At 44.6% G+C, this 12,089-nt stretch overlaps 1 protein-coding gene across 1 annotated transcript; it reads left to right on the top strand.

The window, feature by feature from the left end:
* Positions 1–877: 877 nt before the first annotated feature.
* Positions 878–2,620, top strand: LOC139639411 (cilia- and flagella-associated protein 251-like). The gene is made up of 4 exons (XM_071513502.1): positions 878–996; positions 1,115–1,311; positions 2,062–2,260; positions 2,392–2,620. The coding sequence occupies exons 1-4, from the start codon at positions 878–880 to the stop codon at positions 2,618–2,620; spliced, it is 744 nt and encodes a 247-aa protein (XP_071369603.1).
* The last annotated feature ends 9,469 nt before the right edge of the window (positions 2,621–12,089 follow it).

Below are 12,089 nucleotides of genomic sequence, written 5' to 3'. Positions count from 1 at the left end.
ATAATTGGGTTATGGCATTATCCGTGCTATTATAAACGGGATATGGCAATTACATCGAACAACAAAAATGGAATTCATGGGAATACATCTACTGTCCCGTCCATTGATTGCTATCGTTGGGACCCCGGATGAGTCAGGTTGTTTAAATTCTGTGCAAAAATAAATTATTAATTTCACATCTTTACTAGCCAGTCATCGCCTTCTCCTACAGTGGAAGTCTCCTAACCCTCCCTCTGTGTTTTTTCTCAAACTTGAGAAAATTAAATATACAATGAGAGGATATACTGATAAGTTTTTTCACAAATGGCAACCTTTTTTTATCATACTTTACAGACTTGCAGGTCCTGCCAGACTAAGGGCTGGTTTGGTAAATTCTGTTATGTGTGTGTGTACTCTTCACTCTTACTGAGCCAGGGTGGGGTGTGTGAATGTTGGTGAATGTTTGGGTTCTTGGGGTTTTGTACTTTTGCTGTTTTTTCTTCTGTTCTTCTTTCTTTTATGTGTATAATGTGTGTTCCTTACTGTCATTTTTCTTTTCTATAATAAAAAAAATTCTAAAATATACACACACACTTTTTATGTCGTTTAATACTGTTTTACATAAAAAATATTTTGCCAAAAAAAAAAAAAAAAAATGGAATTCATTGGTATGCTGAATAATGTAGGAATATTAATGTGCTCGTTGGATTATGGGAAATGTTTCTCCACCTCATTCTGTCTCCTCGGCCTCTCAGGTGACTTTGATTCACCAGATTCAGCTCTCTTCCAGTTTTCGTTGAGGGTGAGTCTCTGCGGATTTTGGTCGGGTGATTAGCCCGGGAAACTGTTTCCACGAGTTGTCAGCTTTACACCGCAGCCTGAAATCATCATTCTTTGCATGAGGAGGAGGGGGGAGGAGGAGGAGGAGGAGGAGGAGGAAGAGAAGGTCGATAAGAAGGAGCAAGTAGAGGACGACGAGAAGGACGAGGAGCCGGAGAAGGATGAGAGGATGGCGAGGTGAAGGGAGAGCAGGACAAGGATGAGGAGGGAGATGAGGAGGAGGAGGAGGAGGAGGATGAGGAGAAGGAAGAGGAGGACGATGAGGTGACAGAGGTTGAGGAGAAGGGGAAAGAAGAGGAGGACAAGGAGGTGGAGGAGGAGGACAACAGGGAGGGAAAGGGGAGAAAGAGACAGAAGAAGAGGAGGAGGACGAGAAGGATGTGGAAGAGAAGGTCGAGAAGAAGGAGCAAGCAGAGGACGATGTGAAGGACGAGGAGGAGGAGAAGGACGAGGAGGAGGACAAGGACGAGGAGCTGGAGAGGGAAGAGGAGGGTGAGATGAAGGGAAGAGCGGGACAAGGATGAGGAGGGAGACGAGGAGGAGGAGGAGGATGAGGAGAAGGAAGAGGATGAGGAAGAGGAGGAGGAGGTGAAGGAAGAGGAGGACAAGGATGAGGAGGAAAACAAAGATGACTTGGACGAGGAGGAAAAGGAGAAGGAAGAGAAGTAAGAGTAAGAGGAGGAAAAAAATAGGAGGAAAAGGAAAAAAGAAAGGACGAGGAAGGAAAGAGGAGGACGATGAGGTGAAAGAGGTTGAGGAGAGGAGGAAAGAAGAGGAGGAGGATGACGAGGAAGAGGAGAAGAGGAAGATGAAGAGAAGGAGCATGAGGAGGAGAAGGAAGAGGATGATGAGAAGGGGGAGGAGGATGAAAAGGGGGATGAGGAGGACAGGGAGGATAAGGACAAGGAGGAAAACGAGGAGGAAGAGGAGGACAAGGTGAAGGGAGAGCAGGACAAGGATGAGGAGGGAGACGAGGAGGAGGAGGATGCGGAGACGGAAGAGGAAGAGGAGGAAAAAAGAAAAAAAGAAGAGGAAGAGGAAAAAAGAGAGGATGAAGAAGGGAAGAGGAGGACGATGAGGTGAAAAAGGTTGAGGATAAGGGGAAAGAAGAGGAGGACAAGGATGAGGAGAAAGAAGAGGAGGAGAAGGAGGAGGAAGACGGAAGAAGAGGAGGAGGAAGAGAAGGAGGTGGGAGAGAAGGTCGAGAAGAAGGAGTAAGTAGAGGACGACGAGAAGGACAAGGAGGAGGACAAGGACGAGGAGCCGGAGAAGGAAGAGAGGAGGGCAAGGTGAAGGGAGAGCGGGACAAGGATGAGGAGGGAGACGAGGACGAGGAAGAGGAGAACAAGGAGGAAGAGGAGGAGGAGGTGAAGGAAGAGGAGGATAAGGATGAGGAGGAAGACAAAGACGACTTGGACAAGGAGGAAAAGGAGAAGGAAAAGTAAGAGGAAGTGGAGGAAAAAAAATTGGAGGAAAAGGAAAAAAGAAAGGACGAGGAAGGGAAAGAGGAGGACAATGAGGTGAAAGAGGTTGAGGAGAGGGGGAAAGAAGAGGAAGAGGATGACGAGGAAGAGGAGAAGAGGATGATGAGGAGAAGGAGCATGAGGAGGAGAAGGAAGAGGATGATGAGAAGTGGGAGGAGGATGAAAAGGGGGATGAGGAGGACAGGGAGGATAAGGACAAGGAGGAAAACGAGGAGGAAGAGGAGGACAAGGTGAAGGGAGAGCAGGACAAGGATGAGGAGGGAGACGAGGAGGAGGAGGAGGAGGAGAAAGAAGAGGAGGAGAAGGAGGAGAAGTAAGAGGAGGAAAAAAGAAAAAAGAAGAGGAAGAGGAAAAAAGAAAGGACAAGGAAGGGAAGAGGAGGACGATGAGGTGAAAGAGGTTGAGGAGAAGGGGAGAGAAGAGGAGGACAAGGAGGAGGAGGAGGAAGAGGAGGATGAGGACAACGGGGAGGGAAAGGGGAGAAAGAGTCGGAAGAGGAGGAGGAGGAAGAAGAGGAGGATGACAAGGAAGAGGAGAAGGAGCATGAGGAGGAGGAGAAGGACGAGGACGATGAGAAGGAGGAGGATGAAAAGGAGGACGAGGAGGAGGAGGGGGGACAGGGAGGATAGCGACGAAGAAGGAAAGAGGAGGACGAGGTGAAGGGAGAGCAGGACAAGTATGAGGAGGGAGACGAGGAGGAGGAGGAGGAGGAGAAGGAAGAGGAGGAGAAGGAGGAGAAGTAAGAGGAGGAAAAAAGAAAAAAGAAGAGGAAGAGGAAAAAAGAAAGGACGAGGAAGGGAAGAGGAGGACGATGAGGTGAAAGAGGTTGAGGAGAAGGGGAGAGAAGAGGAGGACAAGGAGGAGGAGGAGGAGGATGAGGAGAAGGAAGAGGGGGAGAAGGAGGAGAAGTAAGAGGAAGAGGAGGAAAAAAGAAAAAAAGAAGAGGAAGAGGAAAAAAGAAATGACGAGGAAGGGAAGAGGAGGACGACGAGGTGAAAGAGGTTGAGGAGAAGGGGAGAGAAGAGGAGGACAAGGAGGAGGAGGAAGAGGAGGATGAGGACAACGGGGAGGGAAAGGGGAGAAAGAGTCGGAAGAGGAGGAGGAGGAAGAAGAGGAGGATGACAAGGAAGAGGAGAAGGAGCATGAGGAGGAGGAGAAGGACGAGGACGATGAGAAGGAGGAGGATGAAAAGGAGGACGAGGAGGAGGAGGGGGGACAGGGAGGATAGCGACAAAGAAGGAAAGAGGAGGACGAGGTGAAGGGAGAGCAGGACAAGGATGAGGAGGGAGACAAGGAGGAGGATGAGGAGAAGGATGAGGAGAAGGAAGAGGAGGAGTAGGAGGAGAAGTAAGAGGAAGAGGAGGAAAAAAGAAAAAAGAAGAGGAAGAGGAAAAAAGAAAGGACGAGGAAGGGAAGAGGAGGACGACGAGGTGAAAGAGGTTGAGGAGAAGGGGAAAGAAGAGGAGGAGGATGACGAAGAAGAGGAGAAGAGGATGATGAGGAGAAGGAGCATGAGGAGGAGAAGGAAGAGGATGATGAGAAGGGGGAGGAGGATGAAAAGGAGGACAGGGAGGATAAGGACAAGGAGGAAAAGGAGGAGGAAGAGGAGGATGAGGACAACAGGGAGGGAAAGGGGAGAAAGAGACGGAAGAAGAGGGGGATGACGAGGAAGAGGAGAAGAGGATGACAAAGAGAAGGAGCATGAGGAGGACAAGGACGAGGACGATGAGAAGGAGGAGGATGAAAAGGAGGACGAGGAGGAGGAGGGGGGACAGGGAGGATAAGGACGAGGACAGCGAGGAAGAGGAGGACGAAGAAGGAAAGAGGAGGACGACGAGGCGAAAGAGGACGAGGAGAAAGAGGTGGAAGACGAGGTCGAGGAGAAGGAGAACGAAGAGGAGGAGGATGACGAGGAAGAGGAGAAGAGAGCAATGAGGAGAATGAGCATGAGGAGAAGGAAGAGGAAGATGAGACGGAGGAGGAAAAGGAGGACAAGAAGGAGAAGGGTTTCACTTTCTTTCATTGTAAGGTTGCACTGTGCTCCTGTCACCACTAGAGGGCGCCCAAGCTCTTTACTTGCAGTCCTGCTAGTTTTCTCAGCTTGGCACTGCAGGCAAATCAATGCTGACCAGGAGAGAGTCTTTAACCCTAGAAATGCCAGGCAGTGGTCTGTTTTGAATTTTAGAACTGAAAGATCTCAGCTTTCAAAACCGCTCCATGATGTCACCTAGACCAGTGGTTCTCAAGGTGGGGCCCGGGGACCGCCAGGGGTCCTTGAGGGGGTTCCAGGGGGTCCGCAGCAAATTGATGAATTCTTAAACTTCACAATTATTTCATTTACAAGAAGTGAACACAATTAGAGAATGTAGAAGAATGGCTATTTTGATCATAGTTTCACTGTTATCTCTCTACCTACAGTCATGGAATTCTGGACAAAATGATATCTAGCAATATAAATATTCTCAGATTTGGGTCCGAGAGGCAAAATCTCATCAAATGGGGGTCTAATGTGGACTACATTTGGGGTCCTTGATGTGAAAAAAGTTTGAGAATCACTGACCTAGACCCACTGTCTGCACAAACCAGACTTGTTAGATTTTCAAAATCATGCAAGGAAATAGTTGTTATTATGTAATTCTGGCTTCTTGCCATTCTTTTAGACACTCAGTGGCCTTTGAGTCAGAACATAGTTTTACTTCTTACTGCTTTTGTGGAATAATTACTGCTTCAACCAGACACACAAGCAAGACAACCCCTCATGCACATGTACATGATTAAGTCATTGTTCAACAGGAGTGTGTGTGTGTGTGTGTGTGCGTGTGGCATTTGAAAAAAAAAGACAAATGAGCGCAACATTTTCAAATCACTGCCATTAAATTCCCTCATTATGACTCTTCCCTAATCAACATTGTCTGTGCATCTTATCACCTCGCCGGGTTAATTACGGGCCTTTGCGGAGAAATCTCGTTTCTTTCTTGAAAAATATACTTTTAACCTCTGCAGTCGCAAACTTGAACAAGATAAAAAAAAAAAAAAAAGAAAGAACAAAGAAACTTGGTGGAAACTCAGCCTGATTAGATGCCGGAGCCGACTTAATTACTTTGTCCCCGAGTCAACACGTTCGTTTAAAATTGCACAAGGTGGCGTTGGGTGTTCAGTGCAGTGTGGCAGGCTGACTTTCTTTTAAAAACACCTTGGAACTACTTTTGGTCTCGGTGTCGTCAAACCCATTATCTGCTGTCATCACATGTACAGCTTCAAAGAGTGGAAATTAACCAGTGCCGTAACCTCAGCAGCAACACTCTCAGCCTCTGAGGGATACATTCATTTGATTATTTTTGTCACATTTTCATACATCTATTGATTCTGAGAGTGTTATAAAGCACCACAGAGATTAAAAGGAACACCTGACACACACGTTCTGATGTCAACTTACTAATTAACTGATGCTGAAAAGCCTAAAATACAGATTAGTCAAGTGTGGATCCCCACTGAGAACAGGGTCCAGTCCATTTCAAACCATGTTCAGAGTATCGTGAAACAAACTGTAAGGGGGTCATTCCTTGCATTCGGTGCCCTTTGAGTCCCCATGATATAATATGGTATATTTTGTGTAAAAATGCAGTAAATGCCTAGCTCAAGGGCATCATGGGCAAAAGAGAATACTGCTTATTCCCTTTCTCCTTCCAGATTTCCCATGTGTACCGGGGATTTGAACCAGCAACATTTCGGTCACAAAACTGCCTTTCTAACCTTTGGGATACCATTGCATCTCTGCTGTTTCCCTGGCAACAGCCTGTAATTGTCAACCTTGTGATGCTAACAGGCATAAAGAAATGCTGGCAGCAACACACAAGCTAGTTAGTTGCACCCCACAGGAGGAGCATTGTTTATTCTGTTGTCATGAACACAGGAAACAACTAATGAACTGGAATGCCAAGGCTTGACAGTGTGTCCGACTGGCCGAGCTCACCTACTTTTTACTGGCATTTGACATAATTCACAGATAGCCATCACAGCTGTCAGTTACCCCTCGGTAATGTGCTCTCACGCTGTGAGCCAGGGGCATTTGACAAACTATATGTCTCCTTACCACTGGGAGCCATGTAACTATCCACATTTATGTAGTCTACTTGTACCATAGAGAATCATTATCCAGTATGTATGTGAAGATGTGTGACATATTCATACAAATAAATGTTGGTTTTGCTACTCTCTATCACCTATTGATACCATACAATAGTGATTCAACCTCATGAAAACCTTTACATTTGTTGATCTAAATACCCAGTGTTGGATAGGTTTTTCCTGGGGAAAATTCTCTGGCACTTGCATTGCATTGCTATGATATTTACATTTTCAGACAGATATAGCCTTCCTTTCCTGACAATAGTTCTCGGGAATTAATTTTCAAATAATAGATATGGTGTGTGTGCTTTTATTATCATATGTAATATTATACTGTATAATCATAATCAGTAATTTGCACTTTATTTTCTACTACTTTATTAACCCTAACCCTAACTAACAATATACTATATTATATTATAGTCCCATTACTACCCTTAATGGGACACCAACTGAAAGAGTATTCTCTTATAAATACCTTGGTTTCTGGCTTGATGACAAGCTGTGCTTCAAAAAACATATCATTGAACTGACTAAGTTTTTAAAAGCAAAACTGGCATTCTTTTATAGAAATAAGGCATGTATTACCCAGAATTGCGGAAAGCAAATTGTACAGTCAACCTTTTTATCCGTTATGGACTATGGCGATGTAATTTATATGCACTCTCCTGCCTCTACTCTTAAACCTCTCGATGCAGTCTATCATTCCGCTCTTAGGTTCATAACTGGGGATGGCTTTAGAACGCATCGTTGTATACTATATGAGAAAGTTGGGTGGCAGTCGTTGGCAGTGAGAAGAGAACAGCACTGTATTCTATTTATTTACAAAGCACTTCTTGGCAAACTTCCTGGGTATCTCACATGTCTTTTTAACTACAGATCATTGTCACACTGCACTAGGTCCCAAGACTATTTGGTCCTCGAAAATCATCATGTTTGTACTGAGATTGGGAAACTGGCTTTTAAATACTATGCTCCACACAAGTGGAACAACCTGCAGGAACTTGCAAAATTAGACAAGCTAATCCCTTTTAATCAATTTAAATCTATTTTGACTGACATAGAGCAGTGTGAATGCAGGTGTTTTCGTTGAATTGATGTTGTCCCTTATGTTGATGTCTTTGTCCTGTTTGTTGTATAATCTGTTGTTGTATACTGTAACTTTGGTGTGCTTTTATTTGTGTGCTTTCATTGTTTTTATATGTACTTTTATTGTTTTTATTGTTCTTATATATGGTTTGTTGTTGATATATACTGTAACTTTCGTGTGCTTTTATTGTTTTTATATATACTGTAATCAGGGCGTCCTTGTAAAAGAGAGCTTGCTCTCAATGGCCCTCCCTGTTTACATAAAGGTTATAATAATAATAAATAATAACAGTTATTTGTTCAGTTTTCAATTACAGTGTTGTTCCCGCTTTCAATCTACTTCAAAATTGTTGATCTCTGATGAAATTATTGAAATATTTACTACTTCATAAGGAGACCTGTTCCCTAATATCTACTTTTAATTGTTATAAACTACTTCTTTTACAGTTCTTTTTACAGGAGCAAACCACCATGTCAAATTTCTTGTAGTAGTATGACAGAGTGAACCAAGGCATGACAAGGTGGACCAAAGTATGACCAGGTGGACCAAAGTATAACAGGGTGGACCAAAGTATAAAAGGGTGGACCAAAGTATAACAGGGTGGACCAAAGTATAACAGGGTGGACCAAAGTATAACAGGGTGGACCAAAGTATAAAAGGGTGGACCAAATTATGACAGGGTGGACCAAAGTATAACAGGGTGGACCAACGTATGACAGGCTGGACCAAAGTATGACCAGGTGGACCAAAGTATAACAGGGTGGACCAAAGTATGACAGGGTGGACCAACGTATGACAGGGTGGACTAAAGTATGACAGGGTGGACTAAAGTATGACAGGGTGGACCAAAGTATTACAGAGTGAACCATAGTATGACAGCGTGGACCAAAGTATAAAAGGGTGGACCAAAGTATAAAAGGGTGGACCAAAGTATAAAAGGGTGGACCAAAGCATTACAGAGTGAACCAAAGTATGACAGGGTGGACCAAAGTATAACAGGGTGGACCAAAGTATAAAAGGGTGGACCAAAGCATGACAGAATGGACCAAAGTATGACAGGATGACCAGCATATGACAGGGTGGACCAACATATGACAAGGTGGACTAACATATGACAAGGTGGACCAAAGTATGACAGGGTGGACCAACATATGACCAGGTGGACGAAAGTAAAATGTCAAATTTCTTGTATGTACTTTGCCAATAATCTGATTCTGAAATATTAAAAAATATCAAGAAGACAGGGTGGGCCAAAGTATGACAGGGTGGACCAAATTATGAGAGTGTGTACCAAAGTATGACAGGGTGAACCATCGTATGACAAGGTGGACCAACGTATGACAAGGTGGACTAACGTATGACATGGTGGACCAATGTATGTCAAGGTGGACCAAAGTATGACGAGGTGCACCAACGTATGACAAGGTGGACCAACGTATGACAAGGTGGACTAACGTATGACAAGGTGGACCAACGTATGACAAGGTGGACCATCCTGTTATACCAAAGTATAACAGGGTGGACCAACGTATGACAAGGTGGACCAAAGCATGACAGAGTAGACCAAAATGGAGACAAGATCGAGACAAAATAAAAAAAAAAAACACCACAGAAATGAGTGCTTAGCACCGATGATGGATTGAAAATTTGAGGAACTCAAGGATTACCTGTGTCTTTAACTGGAAACATTTCCTGGCAGACAAAAACCCAGAAACCAGGATGATGCAACGACACAGTGAGGCTTGTCATGGAGGAAGGGGGGGGGGGAGGGAGGTGGGAGGGGGGGGGGGGGGGGGGTGAAGGAGAAAAAGAGGAGAAAAAGGCCAAGCAAATATTACGTTTCTGTTTCTGTCCTCTCCGGCTTCGGCTGCCCTTTGATGTGGTTTACAGGGTGGACCAAATAGACGAGATCAATACCAATATTTCTGCAGCCTGACCAGCTGAATGACCGTCTGGCCGCCTGAATGTCTGTTTACTTACCTGTCTATCTGACAGTCTGAATGTCTATTTACTTACCTGTCTGTCTGAATGTCTATTTACTTACCTGTCTGTCTAACTGCCTGAATGTCTATGTACTTGCCTGTCTGTCTGACTGCCTGAATTTCTATGTACTTACCTGTCTGTTTAACTGCCTGAATTTCTATGTACTTACCTGTCTGTCTGACTGTCTGGATGTCTATTTACTCGCCTGTCTGTCTAACTGCCTGAATGTCTATGTACTTATCTGTCTGTCTGATTGCCTGCATGTCTATTTACTCACCTGTCTATCTGACTGCCTGAATGTCTATGTACTTACCTGTGTGTCTGACTGCCTGAATGTCTATGTACTTACCTGTCTGTCTGACTGCCTGAATGTCTATGTACTTACCTGTCTGTCTGACTGCCTGAATTTCTATATACTTATCTGTCTGTCTGATTGCCTGCATGTCTGTTTACTCACCTGTCTATCTGACTGCCTTAATGTCTATGTACTTACCTGTGTGTCTGACTGCCTGAATGTCTATGTACTTACCTGTCTGTCTGACTGCCTGAATTTCTATGTACTTACCTGTCTGTCTGACTGTCTGGATGTCTATTTACTCGCCTGTCTGTCTAACTGCCTGAATGTCTATGTACTTATCTGTCTGTCTGATTGCCTGCATGTCTGTTTACTCACCTGTCTATCTGACTGCCTGAATGTCTATGTACTTACCTGTGTGTCTGACTGCCTGAATGTCTATGTACTTACCTGTCTGTCTGACTGCCTGAATGTCTATGTACTTACCTGTCTGTCTGACTGCCTGAATGTCTATGTACTTACCTGTCTGTCCGACTGCCTGAATGGCTGTTTACTCACCTCTCTGACTGCCTGGATGTCTGTCTACTTACCTGTCTGTCTAACTGCCTGAATGTCTATGTACTTACCTGTCTGTCTAACTGCCTGAATTTCTATGTACTTACCTGTCTGACTGTCTGGATGTCTATTTACTTACCTGTCTGTCTGACTGTCTGGATGTCTGTTTACTTACCTGTCTGTCTAACTGCCTGAATTTCTATGTACTTACCTGTTTGTCTAACTGTCTGAGTGTCTATGTACTTACCTGTCTGTCTGACTGTCTGGATGTCTGTTTACTTACCTGTCTGTCTGACTGCCTGGATGTCTGTTTACTCACCTGTCTGACTGGACAGTCGGGCAGTAAGACAGACAGGTAGTCTGTCTTACTGCCCAGCTGTCCGGATTTCTTTGTACTTACCTGTCTGACTGCCTGAATGTCTGTTTACTTACCTGTCTGTCTGACCGCCTGAATGTCTATGTACTTACCTGTCTGTCTAACTGCCTGAATGTCTATTTATTTACCTGCCTGTCTGACCGCCTGAATGTCTATGTACTCACCTGTCTGACTGGATTTCCGGATTTCTTTGTACTTACCTGCCTAACTGCCTGGATGTCTGCTTACTTACCTGTCTGTCTGACCGCCTGAATGTCCGTTTACTTACCTGTCTCTCTGACTACCTGACGGCCTGAGTGCCTGCTTGCTTGTTTATCAAGTCTATTGTCCCTAATAGACTTCTCTTTTCCCAGACACAGTGTCAATGACAAAAAAAGCTGCAGCTGGCTAGAATTAATTTCTATTCGATTCCTTGTAACAACCTTCAGGATTTGCCTCAGTGTGATGGTGTTTGAGGCTTGCGGTTCCTAGAAGTGCTGCCGAGCCTCCCTACCAATCCCCTGCTGGTATATCTGCTGAATGTACCCCGGTTCTTCTTACATGTTCTTTGGTAATTGGCAGCTTTTTACATTTCGACAGCAACGTGCCGCAGACACAAGGGAACCAGAGCCGTGTTAAAACAAAAGGAGCAGATGGAAGGCTGTAAATGAAATGTTAATGCTTCCCTATTCTTCTCCCTCGTATAGTCTTCTTCCCTTTCTCTCTCTCTCTCTCTCTCTCTCTATCTCTCTCTCTCTCTCACACTCTCTCTCTCTCCCTCTCTCTCCCTCACAGCTTATTCAGGGTGTTCGGAGCACTTAGCAGATTGCAAAGTGCATACATTAGCAGCCAATGGGCGTGTGAAAGCCGCAAAGTGTACATTCAAAAGAGCAATAATTTAATGGAAAAGTACCATAATTGAATGAATGCAGTGCTTCAAATGGGAATATCACTTTTTCAAATCATAGTTTGTCTACAGAGGTTTTCAACTAGGTGTTGCCACTCCTTTGCGTGCCTTCATAAAAGATACATTCATAACCTTCAATTTGCGTCATTTGGCTCTGATGCTTTGCACCCCGTCTCTCGCCTCCACAATCAAAAGCAAGCGTACTCTTACTCATTTATTTGTTGCTGTTTCTAAAAAAAACAAAAAACCACCATAGTCCCTGCTTTAGAACAATAACCTGAAAATGACAGACTACAATTTGTACCTGAGGTCTGGCATCGCATTCCCATACTCCAGCATACTGAATGTCAAAACCAAAAAAAGCTTACTGTCAGGAAACAGGCAGGCAAGAGACCAAAGACATCGGTAGGAGGGAGGAGAGGTGGGAGATGGGAGGCAGAGAGGTGGGAGAGAGCGAGACGGAGGGAGGGAGG

The sequence above is a fragment of the Centroberyx affinis genome, unplaced genomic scaffold, assembly GCF_046629955.1.
Source record: "Centroberyx affinis isolate AG114_WGS23_722 - 3 ecotype Tasmania unplaced genomic scaffold, CSIRO-AGI_Caff_v1 ptg007241l_1, whole genome shotgun sequence".
NCBI lineage: Eukaryota > Metazoa > Chordata > Actinopteri > Beryciformes > Berycidae > Centroberyx > Centroberyx affinis.
The sequence above is the reverse complement of the archived record's forward strand: the minus strand, read 5'-3'. Positions and strand labels throughout refer to the sequence as shown.